This window comes from Pyrus communis, chromosome 15 (assembly GCF_041283825.1).
Source record: "Pyrus communis isolate YQ-2024b chromosome 15, ASM4128382v1, whole genome shotgun sequence".
Taxonomy (NCBI): Eukaryota; Viridiplantae; Streptophyta; class Magnoliopsida; order Rosales; family Rosaceae; genus Pyrus; species Pyrus communis.
Window position 1 is genome coordinate 42,245,361 of NC_142579.1, and position 23,088 is coordinate 42,268,448.

Sequence of the window (23,088 nt, forward strand, 5' to 3'; positions counted from 1 at the left end):
TACATTCATGATTTACTACAACGTGGCAGCAAGAAAATACTTCTCAGTGGGGAAGAGGAGCCATATCACCTCTACCAAAATAAGGTGTGGAACTCCAAATGCCATAGTCATTAAGAATTATTTCCGACGCTTCGGCCTCGTAGCGGTGTTCATCTTCTCGCCCTCCCTCTCCCTGCCGCACCTGGTTTTTCGTTTGGTCGGAAGGAAGAAATGATGGTGATGGGGCTGGGACCGCGGCTGGTGATATCGGTAATGATGACGATGGCGATGCTGTTGCCCTTGTGGGCGTAATCATCACAACAGACATGATCATCATGCATATCATGTGCTTCGCCGAGGTTACGGCTACTGCTCCCATGACGATTCTTCTTGGCTAGCTGCAAATGCAGGTTAGGGTTTTCGAATTTCGAACTTGAAGCTGCATTTGGCAACCGTCAGCCAAAAATCCTGATATAAAAGAAGCAGTAGTGTTTTGAGAAAAATTCGTTTCCTTTCTTTCTCACACCAGATGGATGACATAACCGTGCTTCTTGCATGCACCTAGTGCTTTGAACAGAATGGAAACCCTAACCGGCATTTCCGGGATTAATCTTCGAGGCAGAGGAGTAAAATCATCGTCGAATGAACAGAAAGAACGAATACAAGAAACCGAAGCACGTTATACAGATGATGATACGGCAGAGACATCCGAAACAAATGTATTATACAACGGCATAATGCCGACCGAAAACATTCGTGATCGATATATTTCACACTGAACTAGATTGCGACGAAGGAAATATACAGAAAGAACAGAAAAAGAGTCTAGCTATGGGGCCTTGTGGGATTGCAGTGTAAAGCACTTGCACTTGTCTTTCATGGCTTCAGCCTCGCTTCCGTATTCCCTGAATTTGTACTCTTCCTGCTTAGAGGTAGGAGGCACCTTTCCCTCGCTATAGCATTGATTACACAAACTGAAGTGAGATTTTACCTCCTTAAATCGGGATCCAATAATCGGATAGCGGCAGACCGAGCAAACATGGTTGCCGTGGCGGTTTCTGTCCCCAGTTTCAAGCTTCAACAGCGTGGACATGATACCAAAACCCCAATCTGGGTCGTCAAACATGACAAGAAACTCGGTGAAAGACATAGTGGAAAGATCCGCTTCTCCATGGAGTTCCAGCATCTCACTATCTCCATGGGAAGGGACATATATGGCTCTCAACAGTTTCATGTATTTAGTGGCATCAGCCTTTCTTATCTGAGAACCACCACCTTCGTTCACAGGACGCCATAAGAGCGCATCAAATGCAACTCTTTTGCGCTTTTCTGGCAAGCCACTGCAAATAGGGGCTAAAACAGCAAAAAACATTCCCAAATCCACTCTGCCTGAGCCTGTATCATCCATGACAGAGAGTATCCTCTCGTTTATGGCTTTAACAGCTCCTTGGAAAGTCTCTGGCTTTAGGAAATTAAGCAACCTGCGGAGGATTACTTCCAAATTAGGCTTGCGTATGGATCTCTGAGGAACACCAGTGCCTGAATATGAAAGAGGTACATCGCCATCATTCATTTCCTTCTTAAGCAGCTCCACATCACATCGACTCAACCTGGTAATCCTCTGAAAGGCCCTTATCTCAAGTGCATTGGCCATGTCCTGCCTCAAAGTAGCCTTCTCTCCAACTGTCTTAAATTTCGAAGGTTCCACAACGACGAAAGACCCCTCTCCATTGTTTGCCTTCACCTTCTTCTTCTGTAGCTGCTTCAAATGTGCAATGGCATCGTGCAATTCAACCCTGTTGGTCATTTTCAATGCTTCCTTCAAAGCCTTCTTAGCTTCCTCAGTTTCCCGGGCTCCCAACAAAGAGACAGCCTTGTTAAGCTGAGCACGCCAATGGTTAGGCCACACAGCTAAAACCCTAGTATACATCTCAGAAGCTCTCGGAAACCTACCTGAATCCATATACAGCCCTCCCAAATTATACAAAGCGTCCACATGACCAGGTTTCAAATCAATAGCTTTCTGAAATGTGGCAATTGCTCTCTCATCCTCCCCCATGGCATGCAAAGCCGAAGCCAAATCACAATGCGCATCGGCATAATCGGGTTTCATAAAAATGGCCTCATCCAAGGCCTTGACAGCCGCCCTATATTCCCCAACCCCGAAAAGAGCACTACCCAAAAGCTTCAAAGCTCTAAAATGGGTTGGACAACTAATTGCAGCTTCTCTATAATATTCACAAGCACTCATAACCATACCTTCACCTTCAAGCGCAATGCCGAGATTCACATAAATCTGTGGAAGCAGATAAGCCCACTGGTTGCCGCCGCCCTCCGCGGCCTCCAACGCCAGCAAAAACTCATCTTTCGCTTCGTTACACCTGCCAAGAACGTACAAGCAATTTCCAGCTCGGAAATGTGGCCTCACATCCACCGGCTGCAACTCACAAGCCCTCTTGAAGCTCACCAGTGCCTCCTTAAACAGCTGGTGCTCGGACAGCACCCTCCCAATCGCCATGTGCCCGTCGAAGGCCTGCTCACGTGACCTCGCTCCGTCGGAACGGCTCCTCAGCACCCCCAATTCTTTGACAAACAAAGCATAATCATGCCCATTCTCTTCCCAAAATACCCTTTTCTCAGAAATCTCCATCGACGGCCCCAATTCTCTCGACCATCCGGCGTCGGAGAGGGCGTCGATGTTGTCCGCCTTCAATTTCCCGTCTTTGCCCTGCTTCGCCTTCAACCGCTTCACCAGAATCTCCAAATCGTCCACAATCTTCCACGTGTCGTCGAACACGATCCCGTGGTTCGGCGACACCGCCCACGCCGCAGTCCTCTGCTTCTTCTGCGACTCCACCACCCTCTCATCGACAATCGCCGACGAGGACGCCTCTGAGTCCATGGAGGCCTTGTTCTCGTCCAACGTAAGCTCCAACCCGAGCGCGTCGAAGTCACGGTCCACATCACCGGCTCCGTCGTCGTAGGTCCGCAAAAGCCCCTCGTACGTCAGCCCCTTCTCGCCGTCGATGAAGTCACCGTACGTCCGAAATACCTCATCCAAAATGGCATTGATCTGCTCGTCGCTGAATTTAACCCTAGGGTTTACGGCGACGACAAGCGCCGCCATCTCGTCGCGGTTGAGGCCGCCGTCATGGTTGTCATCGAACTGGTGGAAAATCCGCTTCACCTTCTCCGATCTGCTCCCTCTCGTCGTCATTAAAACGCTTTAATTTCGGAATTAATTTTTCTGGAGGGTTTGGTGATAAATGGGTAAGTGAGTGAGGGGGACCGAAAAAAGAAGGTAGGGCAGGGGTACAGAGCTATATTAATACATCTTGTTCTGGGGGTGTTTAATTCGTGATTAGGCTAATAATCCTGTGATTAATGAGGTTTAATCTCTCGTTTGGGTGTACCAACTGTTTTCTCTGCTGGTTTTCATTGGATCTGAGCCGGGAAAAGGAGAGAGATGGGGAGAGAGAAGACAACTCTTGTTTTCTCTGTCTTTCGCTCTCTTGTTTAATTTAAATTTTCTATTTTTCTGAATTTTTATTACCTGGTTCTCACCCCTTTGCTTCTGTGATGATGATGATGGGTGGGTGGGCCCTGTTTGGGCCTAGTAGTGGGCCTGTTAAGTTTCCTTTTTCTTTTTCTTTTTCTTTTTAAGTATTTTGTTTTTCCTGACAAAAAAAAAAAAAAAAAATGTATTTCCGGTTTTTTAAGTTTTTATTTGTATGTGTTTTGTATTGGAATTGGAAGATTTGGTATTTGTATTGGTTGGCACTTTGACTAAGATAAACGCCAGCTTTACTTAAAGAAACATCTTCTCCAGCTGTCTGGGTTCTCGTGTTGATTAGAGTGCGTACATGTGGCATTTTGTATTAGCTAGAGTAATCGCGATGTAAAGGTGACGGTATTTTAAATCGATTGCTTATATTACGTGTCATTTTAGCGACAGTGTTTATATTGTTTTATTTTGTGTTTGTTTGAATTGTATCATTTTGTATATGTGTTAGACATTACTAAACTTTAATTTGTTACATTAAACGTTTTAGTTTAGCATTTAATGCAAGTTTCAACGTGTATCAATGAACAAGGATAAAAATTAATGGTAATATTCTCTTAAAATATTTGTGTATCAACACTAACTCAATTTGTTTATTATTTTAACATATACGACTAAAATTAAGATCTTCTTGGCATACATAATGATAATTAAACGAGTGTCGAAATTGAGTTACGCTATATTTAACATTAACTAATAAAATGTGGATTAGTTGATCAATATAGTGCATCCACTCTGTTAGGCTCGTCAATACTTGGCAAGCTGGAGGTCAAAATAGTAAGTTTATTAGTTTTTAGGAATTTTGGCGCGGTAGTTGTACATCAGAGGCAGACAGCAATCCAAATAAGAGCGAGAGAGAGAAAGGAGAGGGCAACGGTCTTCGCCAACCGTCCCTAATTCCTTCATTTCCCACAGCCCAGAACCCTCCTGGTTCTCACGGTTCGGCCAAATTTCTATCCTTTTTTGATAAGATTTTGACATCGTCGCAGCCGACGTTTTGGCCGTTCCGTCTTTCGCTTATTTTTTTTTTTTGGTTACGGTTTCGGACCGTGGTAAAAAGAAAAGGAAAAATAAAATATAGACATTATTTGTTTCGTGTAATCAGATATCTTTCCGTTTGTCTACATTGCCTCGCATTTTTCGTCGTTGTGGTTGCATTTGGTTGAAATTGTGTCTTCGGTTTGGATGTGCAACTGCCCAAGTTCGAAAATTTGGGGAATTTCTGCCAATTATTTATCGAGTTTGAAATTTTTTGTTCGTTCGACCTGCCTTGTGGGATTTGAGTGAAGAAAATTGAGCGGCGGCCCGCATTTGTGAACGGTGAAGTATTTCATCAGTGAATTTTTCCCTCAAATGATTTGACAATTGTGGCAGCACTCTCACATACATTCATGTGGGAGAGCGAAATTGGGGAATTTTGACGCTTTTGCGGGTTTTGTTTGTGCGCGAAGCAACTGTGTTTTCGGTAGGAAAAGAGAAGAAGTTGAGGCATCGATGTCTGTGGAGGAGAAAATCCTCGTTTCGGTTCGGCTGAGGCCATTGAACGACAAGGAGAAGGCCAAGAACGATGTTTCCGATTGGTGTGTCAAGAACAACACCGTCATGTACAACAACAGCCATCCTGATCGCCCCATGTCTCCCTCTGCTTATGGTTTTGGTATACGACAGGCATATCCATTCTTGTTTAATATTCAAAATTTTCTTTCGGGAGTTGTTATTAGCGCTCCAAAACCTTGCTAGGGAAGAAAAGAGAACTGTATTGGCCTTCCTCCCAATGTGAAAAATAAGTAGGGAAGAGTCTAAATGATTTTTTTGGAGCGTCAATAACAACTCTCTCTTCTTTGTTTTTATTATATTCGAAAACTTTGAATCTGTTTTGATGTCCTTTCTCTTTGTTTCCCTATCCTTTGGGGATAGACAGAGTATTTGGGTGGGACTGTCCCACGACGAAGGTGTACGATGAGGGAGCTAAAGAGGTTGTGCTTTCGGTCATCAACGGCATCAACTGTGAGTAGTCTTCTTATTAATCCTCGTTTTCAGATATTTAAGTGTGACAAAAATCTCATTTGTTTCGGTGATATATACGTGGTCAGCAACCATTTTTGCCTATGGACAAACAAGCAGTGGAAAAACATACACTATGAAAGGAATCACAGATTATGCAGTTGCAGACATCTATGATTACATTGAGAAAGTAAGTGATCATATATTGTCTTCAATTCCAATTTATACCAAGCTCACTATGTATTCTCCGACATGACATAACTTAAACCAATTTGTTGTGTTCCAGCATAGTGATAGGGAATTTGTGTTGAAGTTCTCTGCCATGGAGATCTACAACGAAGCTGTCAGAGACCTCCTCAGCTCCGAGAGTGCTCAACTTAGGCTCCTAGACGATCCAGAGGTGAATACTGTATTCTCTTTATAATACGTATAATTCAGATGAAGGTTTTCTCATAATGCTACTCCGACAGAAAGGAACTGTTGTCGAGAAACTTTCAGAAGAGATTTTGAGAGACCGGAACCACCTAGAGGAACTCCTTTCTGTCTGTGAAGGTAAACACACTTGCATTATGTTTGTCTCGCAGGATTACATGAACTACGTGTTAGTTTTGTTTTCACAGATGGTAAATATACTCTTAAATTGGTACTTGATTGTTGCAGCTCAGAGGAAGATCGGAGAGACCTCTCTGAACGAAACTAGCTCAAGATCTCATCAGATTTTGCGACTGGTATGCTTATCACTAAAGCGGTTACTTTCTATTTTGACATATGAACTTGTTTGTAAATGTTTTTTTGTTGAATTGACGGATTCAACAGACAATTGAAAGTTCCGCTCAAGAATATCTTGGCATTCAAAGTTCAAGCACACTTGCAGCTACTGTGGTAAGGAAGTATTTATCTTTCCTTGCGAAGAAACACTTCCTTCATGAGGATCTAATACAATGGTATTATTAGCACTAAAAAAATTGACTCTCTGCGCAGAATTTTGTTGATCTTGCGGGCAGTGAGCGTGTTTCTCAAGCGTTATCAGCTGGTGCGAGATTGAAAGAAGGTTGCCACATAAATCGAAGCTTACTGACCCTGGGAACTGTAATTCGCAAATTAAGGTTCAATATTTTTTCCATACACCAAGGGCTTGTTTTGTATAAATGTAAATTCCGCGTCATGTCTATTGATGACGTAGCAAATTATTTTCTCCTTTGGGGTGGTTTGTACCAGCCGATTAAAACGTTTTTTTTTCCTTATCTAACCTTGTTTAACCATTTTATGTTTTCTTAATCAATTTAATGTCGTGAATGGATGCAGCAAGGGAAAGAATGGGCACGTACCTTACAGAGATTCGAAGCTAACACGGATACTGCAAAACTCGTTGGGAGGCAATGCCAGGACAGCCATCATTTGCACTATGAGCCCTGCACGAAGTCATGTTGAGCAATCGAAAAACACACTCTTCTTTGCAAGTTGTGCAAAAGAGGTGACTACTAATGCAAAGGTCAATGTAGTAAGATCAGATAAGGCGTTGGTAAAGCAACTGCAGAAAGAATTAGCGAAAATGGAAGATGCGTTGAGGAGCTTAGCATCAAAGTCAATGCAAGAGAAAGAACTTCTGCTTGAACAGGTGTTGGAACTTCTGTGACTCATACATACACATAATTGCACATGCCACTTTCTCCTTTCCTAATCTTCTTATTAAATGTGAAATTTATGCAGATGAATAAAGAGATAAAAGAACTGACTCAGCAACGTGATCTTGCTCAATCTCGGGTTCAGAATTTGCTAGAATCAACTGGAGACAGCCAAGTTCCAAGAATAGGTGAAAATTCAGGAGCTGAGGAGTCATTGTCCGCCGGTGTAAAAGCAGATAACGCATCTGATATTACTGATAGACCTAGTTTTACTGGTTCCTACAAGCACAACCGTCCGCTTTCTGTTAGCTCTGAAGAAAATTTTCTGCTGGACAGTAGTGCTCCAGAGTTTGTTGGGCTTGATTCATTGCCGGATTGGGAGGATCTTGCAGAAAAATCTCTTGCAGAGTCTGCACATGTTGCGGAAAGATCTCATGCAGAATTTGAAGATATTGCACAAATATCGCACGCAGAATGTGAAGATACTGCACAAAGATCTCAGGTAGAACCTGAAGATAATACACAACCAGCGGAATCTGAAGATATTGTGCGAAGGTGTCATGCAGAACCTGAAGATATTGCACAAAGATGCCCAGCAGAAGCTGAAGTTATTGTACAAGGACATCAAGCAGAATCTGAAGTTATTGCAGAAGCATCTCACGCGGAATCTGAAGATAGCTGCAAGGAAATTAGATGCATATCAAGCATGGACCAGAACACCTTTGATTTGATTTTAAGCGGTTCTGAAGAAAATGGAGGAAACTTAGCCGCGACAGCTCCCATGCAGCAGACAGGAGATAGGGAGTTGAATAACGTTAATGCAGAGTATGAAGCGATGCGGAAAAAGATTCAGGAAATGCAAAGGACAATTAACAACCTTGTTAATCTTGCCCCAATGGAACAATCCCCTTCTTCCTCTGAATCTAGCTCTGCAAGTATGAATTTGTCTAGAAGTCGAAGCTGCAGAGCGGTTATCATGAGTCCATCTTCTTTTGTATCGCATGAGGCAGAACTAAACGAGAATACAACACCTGCTGAGGGTTTCCGACGGAGACCTTCCAGATCAAGGCAAGGTGCCCACAGTAGAAGTATATCTAGGGAAGATTTTCCAGCTTCTATTGGGAGTGTTCCAATGGACCTAGATGGTGCCAGAGATCAGCCGGACACAGAGGTTATTACACAGCAGGAATTTCCTCATAGGAAACCAAAAGTCCATCAGGGGGAGAACTCTCGATCCAAGTATGGTGGCTATGCCGGAAAGTTACCAAGAAGAGATTCTGATCAAGATTCTATTTTGAGCGTTCACGTAGAGGCAGAGGAAAGCACGGAGGCAGCTAGTGCACAGGACATTTCTGAAGGCTGGCCTAGAAGTTCAAAAGGTTTGCGTTGGAAGCTATTTCATAAATCGAAGCAAGGTTCCGAAATTGGAAGCTCAACCAGAGCTAGTTCTCAATTAGAGTCAGTTTTGAGTGCTCCAGTAGCTTGGAAAGTTATCCCCAATGTCTCGGAATCTGACGTAGAGGATAATATGAGTGTTCTCAATTTCGCCAATGAACGCAAGGAAGGAAAGTACGAGGTAACAGCTTCCCTCTCTCTCTCTAACACAATGGTGATTACTGGTTCTGGTTGGTTAGTGATTAATAAACATATCTTTCAAAGATACGAACTTTAATTGCGGGTGGTTATTGGTGACAGGCACAAAGAGGAGCAGGACGGAGGAGGCACATTCGTGCGGAACATCCTTTGAGAACCCCTTCCAATTGGCGCCTTGATTTCGAGACACAGAGAGGACTAATAATCGAGCTGTGGGAGGCTTGCTTTGTGCCATTGGTTCACAGGACACATTTCTTCATTCTTTACAAAGGTGATCCGTCTGATTTTCTCTACTTGGAGGTAGAGCTAAGAAGGTTGACGATTCTCAAGGACACCTTCTCCGAAGGAAGCAATCTAAAATCCCGCCAAGCTCTCACAGCGGCTGGAAGGTAGTACTTTGGATCATTTCAACAGCACACAAAATACACATTTGAAATTTTGATATTTCAAGCCTAACCGCATTAAAGCAGGAGATCTCCAACTTATATTTTGTTTTTCTTAATTTGTAATCTGAAACAGCATGAAGGCTCTTAAGCGAGAGAGAGAAATGTTAGCCAAGAAAGTGCCGAAGAGGTTTGCATCGACAAAGGAAAAAGAAAGGCTTTACCAGAAGTGGGGGATTAGGCTGAACACAAAGCAGAGGAGCCTGCAGTTGGCAAACTTGATATGGACGAGCACAATGGACACGGGGCACATCCGGGAGAGCGCCACCCTTGTTGCGAAGCTGGTTGGCCTTGTTGCGCCACTCGATGCTCCCAAGGAGATACTCGGGCTCAGCTTCTTATCTCGCCCTATAAACAAGAAATCCTCCATTTGGAGAGATTCCATGTCTACTCTGTAGAACTCGGCTCCAGTTAGACAAGGGTAACTCGTAGAAATATTTTGTACAGAATACGATGTCTCGCTCCAGCTCAGCTCGAATGGAGATACGCATTGTAAACCATCTGTAGCTTTACTACTATGTTGTTTGAATCCTTCCACTGTTAATATATGCTGGCAAACTGGAGGACGAGAAAAAGGAGGCAAGAGGGGTCTCCACGGCCATGGCGCAGTAAATTGCAGGCATAGAAACACGGGCAGGCTGGGCTAAGAATAAAGGTCGATTTCTGTAGCCAGGCCGACAAACTTGTACTGATTTTGACTGATTATACGAACTCATAAACATTTTAACAGTGAACTTATTCCTCTATTCTTTATTTATATGCTCTCCTCTTGCCAATCGCACCCAGAGAGCGTAAAACTTCAACAAAATAACACATTTGATTGGGATAAAAGATCTGAGATACTACGAGATTACAAGGAATAAACTTAAATAGAAAAACAAGACAGCATTTACACCCGCGTCATTGTACTTTACAACGTTCTTTTATGATTGGAGGACAGCTCCTTCAATGATCTTCCATCCAGAGCTTGAACAAGACATCTCGTATCTCGTTGTATACGTTCTTCTGTTTGAGTCATTGTGCTCCGGATGGAGCACATCGGTTAACTGGGCCATCTCTTCAAGAGTTGCTTCCACCACAGCACGCTGCCCGTCCAGCGATACAGTCACACTGTCGATGCTCAAGTTCAACAGGGTGTATCCATAGGACCAATTAAGCTGTGCAATCTCGGTTGCGCGATCTGTCCATATCTTCAACATCTCACCATCCAAAACCTGGCAGTTTTAACAATGTCAGGACATGCATCAAAACTGGTGACTAGCTCAATGACATCGTTATTCATCCACAAAAACTAAAGAATTCCCTACCTCAGATAATTTTTCCAGAGAATGATTAGGCCCGAAAGCCTGAGATTTTATGTTCTGCCATTTGCGAACAAGACCTTCAGCTATTCTTGCATCCATTTTTGGTATTTCCTCTGCAGATTTTTCATCTCCTGGTAGCCCTGGCATGGTTATATGAATTAATTTTCATCCCCTTGCATCAAGCGTAAAGCGGCAAGCTTACGAAGTGAATTGGACCGATTCAAAGGAAGAAGTATCCCTGCACTACTGGCTATTGGAAGATTCACCATAGCTCTTTGACAAATAGCTGGCGAAATACTACCAGGGGCTTTTACGTTGAGTGAAATAACATGTCATCAAGCATATTGAAGTGGAAAATGCCAAAATATAGATATTTTCATGTTTCATAACTTAGTTGATGGAAATAAGGCTTTGTGAATCATTTTATTAATACTCTAATAAATGGTTAAAATCATACCTGCACTTGTGACATCAGATGCAGTCGCTGAGCTAAGTTCTTTATGCAGGTTGGACGAGCCCCTCCTAGCAGGTAAATACCTCAATCCAATCAACGTTGTCAGTCCAATTACCACACCAGCACACATAATCTTAACAGTTGCGTCTTTGATTTTGTCAGTCATCAATTCTTCTTCACGTATTCCAACAGAACCATTTCTTCCAGAAACCTCAGCCACATGGACAGATTCATCTACATCAGATTCTTCCAGAAGCTCTCCATTTTCCACAGGAAGAAATGCATAATTCATTTCATTATCTTCTTGAGGTGTAAGATTCTCATCCCTGTGACCCGGAGGAAACACCTTCTGCAATGCCTGAATGGCACTTGCCTTGAAATTACCAAGAACTGCAGTAGCCTCAGCTCCAATATTCACAATGGCAGCAGCAGCAGCTAAGGGCGAACCATTAGTTCCGTCCAGCCTCTCTAAGTATCTCAAGACTGTAGGATCGTCATAGTAATCTCCAAGTCTGAACTCTATATCTTTGGTGTCTCTAAATCTGGGGAATACTACCTCCATCAACCATGTCTCCAATAGCTTACAAAGTCCAGGAAGATCATTTTCATCTTCGGCCTTTGAGTTCTCCAAGACAAATTCTACAACAGATGGATTTCTATATGGTGAATTATCATTGTCTAGGCCCAACCATGAGCGACACTCATCAAGATCCCCGATAAGAAGTGAACAGAGACCCCTCTCCAAAGCAAAGTCTACCTCACTATAGGTTTCGACAGAATGTCCTACAGCTGTTACTTTGGATTGCTGAAGTTTCTGGAATAGGTTATCAGCATCTTGAATGTGATGAGGCTTCTTACCAACAAAGGCTTGAGCAACAAGCGCAAGTGCCACTCCATAAACTTCGAAGCTTTCCGCTGGAATATTACTTGGGGTTGCGACAAATAAATCAACCTTTAGAAGAAAAAAAGAACAAACCAACAAAGAGATTAGACAATTGTGTGGAAAGCACACAGTAGGGGCATGGGAAGGAATTCACAGGAATAGCTACCTGCTCCGTTGCAGTCATATGTAAGAAGGCCTCGTTCATGAAATTTTCACGAGTGAAACCTCCCGCAATTGCAACTGCTCCCCCACCTCCAACAGACCACAGTATGTTGCGCACACCATGGAGGCCCTCTTCCCTTCTCGATCGGTACTCATCCCTGAGGGGTAAAGCTAGAAGTTCCAAAATGCAACGTGGGGTGATCTCTTCCAGTGTCTCGTCAATTTGCGATTGAAGATCAGGTGCAAGGCTACTCGCACCTTCCTCCTGCATGTTGAAGATCAGTCTTACACATCAAAATATTTAATACAACTGAAACAAACAAGATATTGCTTATGAGGACTCCATTACCTGCAAGAGTTTCAAAGCCCTCTCAAGCACTTCACAACCCCGAATAAAATCAGGCGGGGACAATTCCATTGCATCCCTCGACATGTCAACGTAAGCAAGTGCCATGACCAAAACGACATCTTGCTTGAACGACTTGGGCAGCCTCTCTCTTAGCAAACTCTCCCCAATTTGAAGAACCAGCTCAGTCTTCCCAGCTTCTTGCAGCACGCACAGAGCTCCAGGAACCTACAAATAGCTCAACACGATAAAATACAGCCGCATTCTGCTCGTTTACTGATCAAACGCAGTAATGCGGACAAAAGCCACTGAAAAAATTAAATTTTAATACCAAATTTTCCATTATTTTCTCTCAATTTTCACTTGGAAATCGTAGTAATGTAGATAAAACTAACTAGAATCATAATTCAATACCAGATTTTTTAGATTCTCAACAAATTCCATTACTTTCCTCTCATTTTTCTCAGCAACCAAACAGAATACAACGAATTGAAACCACACAATTACCTTATCCCAAGGAACTTGAGTGATGATGGTTCCATCTTCGTCTTCGGCAAGGCTCTGGTTGTACTCTCTTCTGGAGGCGGGGTCGGCTAGGGTTTCGCAAGCGGCTAGAAGGATCTGCCTCCGGCTGAACAGCGCCTCCTGGGTGAAGCCGTACTGAGGCGGCTTGGAAGCCCTAGCCTCGTACGCCCTCCTTATACCGTCCCCAAGGAAATGCTGCTGGGCGCCCAGCACCTGGTAGAAATCGATGGGGATGGACACGTGGCGCTCGGGGGGAGAAACTGCGGGAGGCAAGTGGGGAGGAGCGAGAGTGGCGGTGGCGGAGGAGAGGGAATGGTGGTCTGAGGAGGAGGAGGAGGAGGAGTCGCCGAGGAATTGGAAGTCGGCGAGGAGGCGCTCGGCCCATTTGCTGGCGAAACAGATAGTGGGAGGGAGCTTTTGGGGTTTCCGATGGTGGCGGAAAGGGAGGAGGCGGGGAGTGGAGAAGCCGATGCCGAAGTGTTTGAGGGTCTCCATTGGAGAGTTTGATGCCTCTGCTTAAACCCTGGCAGTCATTTCTGGGAGACTTTTATCCATGTTTCTTTCTCGCGTAATCTGTTGGCTTCAACTAAAGAAGAGTTTATAATTCTTTATTTCAATGATGTGAACGACAAATCAGTTGTAGTGTAGTTGGCTCTCACCCAAAAGACCCGGGTTCAAGTCCCGGCAACGGATTTCTTTTTTGTGGTTTTTATTTCATATGGGCTTCAGTTAAAGGCTCATTTGCAACGCTGATCTCATTACTCTAGCCCAAAAAAATGTTGTGGATATAGGCCCAACATCAAACATTGTCAAGTTTTTTTTTCTTCTTAAAATACAAGTAATCTTCTATGTCAAATTGTACTGTATGGAAGAGAGATCCAAATTCGAGTGACATGAAGCCACTCTGTAACTGATGACGTATTTATTGGTTCATTATGTCAATGGTATAAAATTAGTTGATTAAGCTTCAATTACACAATATTTAACATTAATTAATAAACTATAAATTTAGTTGATCAAGATAAGTACGTCTACTTTGTTATGCTCGTTAATACTCGGCAAGCTGGAGGTCAAAATAGTAAGTTTATTAGTTTTTAGGAAATTTGCCGCGGTAGTTGTATATCAGAGGCAGCCAGCAATCCAAATAAGAGCGAGAGAGAGAGAGAGGGGACGGCAACGGTCTTCGCCAACCGTTCCTAATTCCTTCATTTCCCGCATCGCCAGAACCCTCCTGGTTCTCACGGTTCGGCCAAATTTCTCTCCACTCTCCATAAAATTTTGACATCGTCGCCGCCGACGTTTTGGCCGTTCCGTCTTTCCCTTTCTTTCGTGTTTTTTTGTTACGGTTTCGAACCGTGGTAAAAAGAAAAGGAAAAATAAAATATAGACATTATTTGTTTCGTATAATCGGATTTCTTTCAGTTTGTCTACATTGCCTCGTATCTGTTGTCGTTGTGGTTGGGTTTGGTTGAATTGCGCCTTCGATTTGGATGTGGAACTGCCCAGGGGAATTTATGCCATTTATTTATCAAGTTTGAATTTTTTTTTGTTCGTTCGACCTGCATTGTGGGATTTGAACGAAGGAATTTGAAAGGCGGCCCGCATTGCGAACGGTGAAGAATTTCATCAGTGAATTTCGCTCTCAAATGATTTGACCGCTGTGGCAGCACCCTCTCACGTACATGCATGTGGGAGAGCGAAATTGGGGAAGTTTGACGCTTTTGCGGGTTTTGTTTGTGCGTGAAGCAACCTGGGTTTTCGGTAGGAAAAGAGGAGAAGTTGAGGCATCGATGTCTGTGGAGGAGAAAATCCTCGTTTCGGTTCGGCTGAGGCCGTTGAACGACAAGGAGAAGGCAAAGAACGATGTTTCCGATTGGTTCGTCAAGGACAACACCGTCATGTACAACAACAGCCATCCTGATCGCCCCATGTCTCCCTCTGCTTATGGTTTTGGTATACGACATGCATGTCCATTCTTGTTTAATATTGAAAATTTTCTTTCGGGAATTGTTATTAGCGGTCCAGAATTTATATTTCTTGCTAGGGAAGAAAAGAGAACTGTATTGGCCTTCCTCACAATGTGAAAAATAAAGCAGGGAAGAGTAAATGTTTTTTTTTTTAGCATCAATAACAACTCTCTCTTCTTTTCCGTCATTTTATGAAGCAATTTTTCATTATGTTTGAAAACTTTGAATCTGTTTTGATGTCATTTCTCTTTGTTTCCCAATCCTTTGGGGATAGACAGAGTATTTGGGTGGGACTGTCCCACGACGAAGGTGTATGATGAGGGAGCTAAAGAGGTTGTGCTTTCGGTCATCAACGGCATCAATTGTGAGTAATCTCCTTATTATCCTCGTTTTTGGATATCTCTGACTAAAATCTTATTTGTTTCGGCGATATATACGTGTTCAGCAACCATTTTTGCCTATGGACAAACAAGCAGTGGAAAAACATACACTATGAAAGGAATCACAGATTATGCAGTTGCAGACATATACGACTACATTGAGAAAGTAAGTGATGTATTTTGAGTCTTCAATTCCAAATTATATCAAGCTGACTATGTTTTTTCGGACACTGACATAACTTGAACCATTTGTTGTGCTTCAGCATAGTGATAGGGAATTTGTGTTGAAGTTCTCCGCCATGGAGATCTACAACGAAGCTGTCAGAGACCTCCTCAGCTCCGAGAGTGCTCAACTTAGGCTCCTAGACGATCCAGAGGTGAATGATGTATTCTATTTATAATGTGTATAATTCAGATGAATGAGTAGGTTTTCTAATAATGCCACTCCGACAGAAAGGTACTGTTGTCGAGAAACTTTCAGAAGAGATTTTGAGAGACCGGAACCACCTAGAGGAGCTTCTTTCCGCCTGTGAAGGTAACCACACTTGCATTATGTTTGTCTCACAGGATTACATGGTATTCGTGTTAGTTTTATTTTCACAGATGGAATATATACTCTTATATTGGTCCTTGATTCTTGCAGCTCAGAGGAAGATCGGAGAGACCTCTCTCAACGAAACTAGCTCAAGATCTCATCAGATTTTGCGACTGGTATGCTTGTCACTAAAGCATTTACATTCCATTTTGACTTAACAACTTGTTTGTAAATGTTTTTTTTTTTTTTTTTGAATTGACGGATCCAACAGACAATTGAAAGTTCCGCTCGAGAATACCTAGGCATTCAAAGTTCTAGCACACTTGCAGCTACTGTGGTAAGGAAGTACTTATCTTTCCTTGCGAAGAAACATTTCCTTCATGAGGATCTTATACAATGGTATTATTAGCAGTAAAAAATTTGACTCTCTGCGCAGAATTTTGTTGATCTTGCGGGCAGTGAGCGTGTTTCTCAAGCGTTATCAGCTGGTATGAGATTGAAAGAAGGCTGCCACATAAATCGAAGCTTACTGACCCTGGGAACTGTAATTCGCAAACTAAGGTTCAATATTTTTTCCCTATACTCCAGACAAGGGCTTATTTTATATAAATGTACACTCGGCGTCATGTCTATTGACGATGTGGCAAATTATTTTCTTCTTCGGGGTGCTTTGTACCAGCCGATAAAACTTGGCTTTTCTTATCTAACCTTGTTTAACCATTTTATGTTTTCTTAATCAATTTAATGTCATGAATGGATGCAGCAAGGGAAAGAATGGACACGTACCTTATAGAGATTCGAAGCTAACAAGAATACTGCAAAACTCGTTGGGAGGCAATGCCAGGACAGCCATCATTTGCACACTGAGCCCTGCACGAAGTCACGTTGAGCAATCGAAAAACACTCTCTTCTTTGCAAGTTGTGCGAAAGAGGTGACTACTAATGCAAAGGTCAACGTAGTAAGATCAGATAAGGCGTTGGTAAAGCAACTTCAGAAAGAACTAGCGAAAATGGAAGACGCGTTGAGGAGCTTAGCATCAAAGTCAATGCAAGAGAAAGAACTTTTGCTTGAACAGGTGATGAGACTTCTATGACTCATACATACACATAATTGCACATGACACTTTCTCACTTCCTAATCTTCTTATTGAATGTGAAATTTATGCAGATGGATAAAGAGATCAAAGAACTGACTCAGCAACGTGATCTTGCTCAGTCTCGGGTTCAGAATTTGCTAGAATCAACTGGAGACAGCCAAGTTCCAAGAATAGGTGAAAATTCAGGAGCTGAGTCATTATCCGTGGGTGTAAAAGCAGACAACGCATCTGATATTACTGATATACCTAGTTTTACTGGTTCCTACAAGCACAACCGTCAGCTTTCTGCCAGCTCTGAAGAAAACTTTCTGCTGGACAGTAGTGCTCCAGAGTTTGTTGGGCTTGATTCATTGCCGGATTGGGAGGATCTTGCAGAGTCTGCACATGTTGTGGAAAGATCTCATGCCGAATTTGAAGATATTGCACAAATATCTCACGCAGAATGTGAAGATACTGCACAAAGATCTCAGGCAGAACCTGAAGATAATACACAACCGACGGAATCTGAAGATATTGCAGGAAGATCTCATTCAGAACCAGAAGATATTGCACAAAGATGTCCAACAGAATCTGAAGATATTGCACAAAGAAATCGAGCAGAATCTGAAGTTATTGCACAAAGAAGTCAAGCAGAATCTGAAGTTATTGCAGAAGCATCTCGTGCGGAATCTGAAGATAGCTGCAAGGAAATTAGATGCATATCAAGCATGGACCAGAACACTTTTGATTTGATTTTAAGCGGTTCTAAAGAAAATGGAGAAAACTTAGCCGCGACCGCTCCCATGCAGCAGACAGGAGATAAGGAGTTGAATAACGTTAATGCAGAGTATGAAGCAATGCGGAAAAAGATTCAGGAAATGCAAAGGACAATTAACAACCTTGTTAATCTTCCCCCAATGGAACAATCTCCTTCTTCCTCTGAATCTAGCACTGCAAGTATGAATTTGTCTAGAAGCCGAAGTTGCAGGGCGGTTATCATGAGTCCATCTTCTTTTGCATTGCATGAGGCAGAACTAAACGAGAACACAACACCTGCTGAAGGTTTCCAACGGAGACCTTCCAGATCAAGGCAAGGTACCCACAGTAGAAGTATATCTAGGGAAGATTTTCCAGCTTCTGTTGCGAGTGTTCCAATGGACCTAGATGGTGCCAGAGATCAGCGGGACACAGAGGTTATTACACAGCAGGAATTTCCTCATAGGAAACCAAAAGTCCATCAGGGGGAGAACTCTCGATCCAAGTATGGTGGCTATGCCGGAAAGTTACCAAGAAGAGATTCTGATCAAGATTCTATTTTGAGCGTTCACGTAGAGGCAGAGGAAAGCACGGAGGCAGCTAATGCACAGGACATTTCAGAAGGCTGGCCTAGAAGTTCAAAAGGTTTGCGTTGGAAGCTATTTCATAAATCGAAGCAAGGTTCCGAAATTGGAAGCTCAACCAGAGCTAGTTCTCAATTAGAGTCAGTTTTGAGTGCTCCAGTGGCTTGGAAAGTTATCCCCAATGTCTCGGAGTCTGACGTAGAGGATAATATGAGTGTTCTCAATTTCGCCAATGAACGCAAGGAAGACAAGTACGAGGTAACAGCCTCCCTCTCTCTTTCTTATCCTCTCTCTCTCTCTCTCTAACACAATGGTGATTACTGGTTGGTTAGTAATTAATGAACATATATTTCAAAGACACGAACTTTAATCATGAGTGATTATTGGTGACAGGCACAAAGAGGAGCAGGACGGAGGAGGCACAATCGTGCAGAACATCCTTTGAGAACCCCTTCTAATTGGCGCCTTGATTTTGAGACACAGAGGGGACTAATAATCCAGCTGTGGGAGGCTTGCTTTGTGCCATTGGTTCACAGGACACATTTCTTCATTCTTTACAATGGTGATCCGTCTGATTTTCTGTACTTGGAGGTAGAGCTACGAAGGTTGACGATTCTCAAGGACACCTTCTCTGGAGGAAGCAATCTAAAATCCCGCCAAGCTCCCACACAGGCTGGAAGGTAGTTATTTCGGATCATTTCAACAGCACGAAACACACATTTGAAATTTTGATACTTTGAGCCTAACCGCGTTAAAGCGGGAGATCTCTAACATAAATTTTGTTTTTCTTAATTTGTAATCTGAAACAGCATGAAGGATCTTAAGCGAGAGAGAGAAATGTTAGCCAAGAAAGTGCCGAAGAGGTTTGCATCGACAAAGGAAAAGGAAAGGCTCTACCAGAAGTGGGGGATTAGGCTAAACACAAAGCAGAGGAGTCTGCAGTTGGCAAACTTGACATGGACGAGCACAATGGACATGGGGCACATCCGGGAGAGCGCCACCCTTGTTGCGAAGCTGGTTGGCCTTGTTGCACCACTCGATGCTCCCAAGGAGATACTCGGACTCAGCTTCTTATCTCACCCTATAAACAAGAAATCCTCCATTTGGAGAGATTCCATGTCTACTCTATAGAATTCGGCACCAGTTAGACGAAGGTAACTCGTAGAAATATTTTGTACAGAATATGATGTCTCGCTCCAGTTCAGCCGGAGTGGAGATGCGCATTGTAAACTAAACAGAAATCTGCAGCTGTACTGGAGGAGAAAAAGGAGGCAAGAGGGGCCTCCATGGCTGCGGCGGTAAATTGCAGGCACAGAAACAACGGTTATATCTCTCTGTTTCCGTGTTAAACATAATACGGCTCCAAAACCAGGCCGGACTAGGAAGAAATGTCCCCTTCTGTGGCCAGGTCGACAAACTTGTACTAATTTTGACTGATTATATGAACTCAAACATTTTACCAATGAACTTATTCTTCTATTCTTTATTTATATGATATATCTCTTGTTTTATACGCGTGGACTGGTAACAACACGTAAATCTTGCCAATCGCACCCAGAGAGCGTAAAACTTACAAAGAATAAACTTAAATAGAAAAACAAGACAGCATTTACACCCGCGTCATTGTACTTTACAACGTTCTTTTATGATTGGAGGACGGCTCCTTCACTGATCTTCCATCCTGAGCTCGAACAAGACATCTCGTATCTCGTGGTATACGCTCTGCTGTTTGAGTCATTGTGCTCCGGATGGAGCACATCAGTTAACTGGGCCATCTCTTCAAGAGTTGCTTCCACCACAGCACGCTGCCCGTCTAGCGATACAGTCACACTGTCGATGCTCAAGTTCAACAGGGTGTATTCATAGGACCAATTAAGCTGTGCAATCTCGGTTGCACGATCTGTCCATATCTTCAACATCTCACCATCCAAAACCTGGCAGTTTTAACAACGTCAGGATATGCATCAAAACTGGTGACTAGCTCAATGACATCTTTATTCAACCACAACAACTAAAGAATTCCCTACCTCAGATAATTTTTCCAGAGAATGATTAGGTCCGAAAGCCTGAGATTTTATGTTCTGCCATTTGCGAACAAGACCTTCAGCTATTCTTGCATCCATTTTGGGTATTTCCCGCAGATTTTTCATCTCCTGGTAGCCCTGGTATGGTTATATGAATTAATTTTCATCCCCTTGCATCAAGAGCAAAGCGGCAAGCTTAAGAAGTGAAATGGACCGACTCGAAGGAAGAAATATCCCAGTACTACTGGCTATTGAAAGATTCATCATAGCACTTTGACAAATAGCTAGCGAAATACTACCACTGACTTTTCTGGTTGAGTGAAATAACATGTCATCAAGCACATTGAAGTGGAAAATGCCAAGATATCATAAGTATTTTCATGTTTCATAACTTGACGAAAATAAGGCTTTGTTAATCATTTTATTAATACTCTAATGCACGGTTAAAATCATACCTGCACTTGTGACATCAGATGCAGTCGCTGAGCTAAGTTCTTTATGCAGGTTGGATGAGCTCCTCCTTGAGGGTAAATACCTCAATCCAATCAACGTCAGTCCAATTACTATACCAGCACACATAATCTTAACAGTTGCTTCTTTGATTTTGTCAGTCATCAATTCTTCTTCGCATATTCCAATAGAAGCATTTCTTCCAGAAACCTCACCTACATGGACAGATTCATCTCTATCAGATTCTTCCAGAGGCTCTCCATTTTCCACAGGAAGAAATGGATAATTCATTTTGTTATCTTCTTGAGGTGTAAGAATCTCATCCCTGTGATCTGGAGGAAACACCTTCTGCAATGCCTGAATTGCACTCGCCTTGAAATTACCAAGAACTGCAGTAGCCTCAGCTCCAATATTCACTATGGCAGCAGCTCCAGCTAAGGGCGAACCATTAGTTCCGTCCTGCCTCTCTAAGCATCTCAAGACTATAGGATCGTCATAGTAATCTCCAAGTCTGAACTCTATATCTTTTGTGTCTCTAAATCTGGGGAGTACCACCTCCATCAACCACGTCTCCAACAGCTTACAAAGTCCAGGAAGATCATTTTCATCTTCAGCCCTTGAGTTCTCCAAGACAAATTCTACAACAGATGGATTTCTATATGGTGAATTATCATTGTCTAGGCCCAACCATGAGCGACACTCATCAAGATCCCCGATAAGAAGTGAACAGAGACCCCTCTCCAAAGCAAAGTCTACCTCACTATAGGTTTCGACAGAATGTCCTACAGCTGTTACTTTGGATTGCTGAAGTTTCTGCAATAGGTTATCAGCATCTTGAATGTGATGAGGCTTCTTACCAACAAAGGCTTGAGCAACAAGCGCAAGTGCCACTCCATAAACTTCGAAGCTTTCCGCTGGGATATTACTTGGGGTTGCGACAAATAAATCAACCTTTAGAAGAAAAAAAGAACAAACCAACAAAGAGATTAGACAATTGCGCGGACAGCACACAGTAGGGGCATGGGAAGGAATTCACAGGAATAGCTACCTGCTCCGTTGCAGTCATATGTAAGAAGGCCTCGTTCATGAAATTTTCACGAGTGAAACCTCCAGCAATTGCAACTGCTCCCCCACCTCCAACAGACCACAGTATGTTGCGCACACCATGGAGGCCCTCTTCCCTTCTCGATCGGTACTCATCCCCAAGGGGTAAAGCTAGAAGTTCCAAAATGCGACGTGGGGTGATCTCTTCCAGTGTCTCGTCAATTTGCGATTGAAGATCAGGTGCAAGGCTACTCGCACCTTCCTCCTGCATGTTGAAGATCAGTCTTACGCATCAAAATATTTAATACAACTGAAACAAACAAGATATTGCTTATGAGGACTCCATTACCTGCAAGAGTTTCAAAGCCCTCTCAAGCACTTCACAACCCCGAATAAAATCAGGCGGGGACAATTCCATTGCATCCCTCGACATGTCAACGTAAGCAAGTGCCATGACCAAAACGACATCTTGCTTGAACGACTTGGGCAGCCTCTCTCTTAGCAAACTCTCCCCAATTTGAAGAACCAGCTCAGTCTTCCCAGCTTCTTGCAGCACGCACAGAACTCCAGGAACCTACAAATAGCTTAACACGATAAAATACAGCCGCTCTCTGTTTGTTTACTAATCCAACGCAGTAACGCGGAAAAAAGCCAATGAAAAAATTTAATTTTAACTCCAAATTTTCCTTTATTTTCTCTCAATTTTCACTTGGAAATCGTAGTAATGTAGATAAAACTAACTAGAATCAGAATTCAATACCACGTTTTCTTAATTTCTTCTCAGCAACCAAACAGAACACAATGAAGTGAAACCACACAATTACCTTATCCCAAGGAACTTGAGTGATGATGGTTCCATCTTCGTCTTCGGCAAGGCCCTGATTGTTCTCTCTTCTGAAGGCGGGGTCGGCTAGGGTTTCGCAGGCGGCTAGAAGAATCTGCCTCCGGCTGAACAGCGCCTCCTGGGTGAAGCCGTACTGAGGCGGCTTGGAAGTCCTAGCCTCGTACGCCCTCCTTATACCGTCCCCGAGGAAATGCTGCTGGGCGCCCAGCACCTGGTAGAAGTGGATGGGGATGGACACGTGGCGCTCGGGGGAAGAAATTGCGGGAGGCAGGTGGGAAGGAGCGAGAGTGGCGGTGGCGGAGGAGAGGGAATGGTGTTCTGAGGATGAGTCGCCGAGGAATTGGAAGTCGGCGAGGAGGCGCTCGGCCCATTTGCTGGCGAAGCAGGTGGTGGGATGGGACTGTTGAGGTTTTTGGTGGTGGCGGAAAGGGTGGAGGCGGGGAGTGGAGAAGCCGATGCCGAAGTGTTTGAGGGTCTCCATTGGACAGTTTGACGCGTCTGCTTAAACCCTCTGTCATTTCTGGGAGACTCTTATCTATGTTTTCTTT

The 23,088-nt window shown here is 43.3% G+C and overlaps 3 protein-coding genes and 2 pseudogenes across 6 annotated transcripts; 2 read left to right on the top strand and 3 right to left on the bottom strand.

The window, feature by feature from the left end:
* Positions 1-639: 639 nt before the first annotated feature.
* LOC137746878 (putative TPR repeat-containing protein At1g05150 pseudogene) lies at positions 640-3,528 on the bottom strand (annotated as a pseudogene). Its single transcript, XR_015957359.1, has one exon. The product of XR_015957359.1 is annotated as a putative TPR repeat-containing protein At1g05150 pseudogene (transcript).
* An 836-nt stretch (positions 3,529-4,364) lies between these two features.
* On the top strand, positions 4,365-9,959 carry LOC137742839 (kinesin-like protein KIN-7E). 2 transcript variants are annotated; one of them, XM_068482789.2, is made up of 12 exons: positions 4,365-5,198; positions 5,459-5,548; positions 5,635-5,735; positions 5,832-5,945; positions 6,016-6,097; positions 6,206-6,273; positions 6,362-6,427; positions 6,527-6,651; positions 6,851-7,163; positions 7,256-8,746; positions 8,866-9,152; positions 9,283-9,959. In XM_068482789.2, the coding sequence occupies exons 1-12, from the start codon at positions 5,036-5,038 to the stop codon at positions 9,602-9,604; spliced, it is 3,222 nt and encodes a 1,073-aa protein (XP_068338890.1). In that variant the 5' UTR covers positions 4,365-5,035; the 3' UTR covers positions 9,605-9,959. The 2 variants fall into 2 exon arrangements, with proteins under 2 accessions (XP_068338890.1, XP_088541456.1); XM_088685330.1 differs by having other exon boundaries at positions 4,389-5,198; positions 5,463-5,548.
* On the bottom strand, positions 9,928-13,464 carry LOC137742829 (protein ACCUMULATION AND REPLICATION OF CHLOROPLASTS 6, chloroplastic). The gene is made up of 6 exons (XM_068482782.2): positions 12,863-13,464; positions 12,359-12,583; positions 12,014-12,274; positions 10,968-11,916; positions 10,514-10,650; positions 9,928-10,420 (listed from the first exon to the last, which is right to left on the bottom strand). The coding sequence occupies exons 1-6, from the start codon at positions 13,373-13,375 to the stop codon at positions 10,130-10,132; spliced, it is 2,376 nt and encodes a 791-aa protein (XP_068338883.1). The 5' UTR covers positions 13,376-13,464; the 3' UTR covers positions 9,928-10,129.
* Positions 13,465-14,026: 562 nt separating this feature from the next.
* On the top strand, positions 14,027-19,641 carry LOC137714476 (kinesin-like protein KIN-7E). The gene is made up of 12 exons (XM_068453684.2): positions 14,027-14,833; positions 15,122-15,211; positions 15,293-15,393; positions 15,491-15,604; positions 15,681-15,762; positions 15,871-15,938; positions 16,034-16,099; positions 16,199-16,323; positions 16,526-16,838; positions 16,931-18,436; positions 18,572-18,858; positions 18,988-19,641. Exons 1-12 carry the CDS (start codon positions 14,563-14,565, stop codon positions 19,307-19,309), a joined length of 3,345 nt encoding a protein of 1,114 aa, XP_068309785.1. The 5' UTR covers positions 14,027-14,562; the 3' UTR covers positions 19,310-19,641.
* Positions 19,633-23,061, bottom strand: LOC137714484 (protein ACCUMULATION AND REPLICATION OF CHLOROPLASTS 6, chloroplastic-like; annotated as a pseudogene). The gene is made up of 6 exons (XR_011065425.2): positions 22,521-23,061; positions 22,046-22,270; positions 21,701-21,961; positions 20,658-21,603; positions 20,206-20,340; positions 19,633-20,112 (listed from the first exon to the last, which is right to left on the bottom strand). The product of XR_011065425.2 is annotated as a protein ACCUMULATION AND REPLICATION OF CHLOROPLASTS 6, chloroplastic-like (transcript).
* Positions 23,062-23,088: the final 27 nt, after the last annotated feature.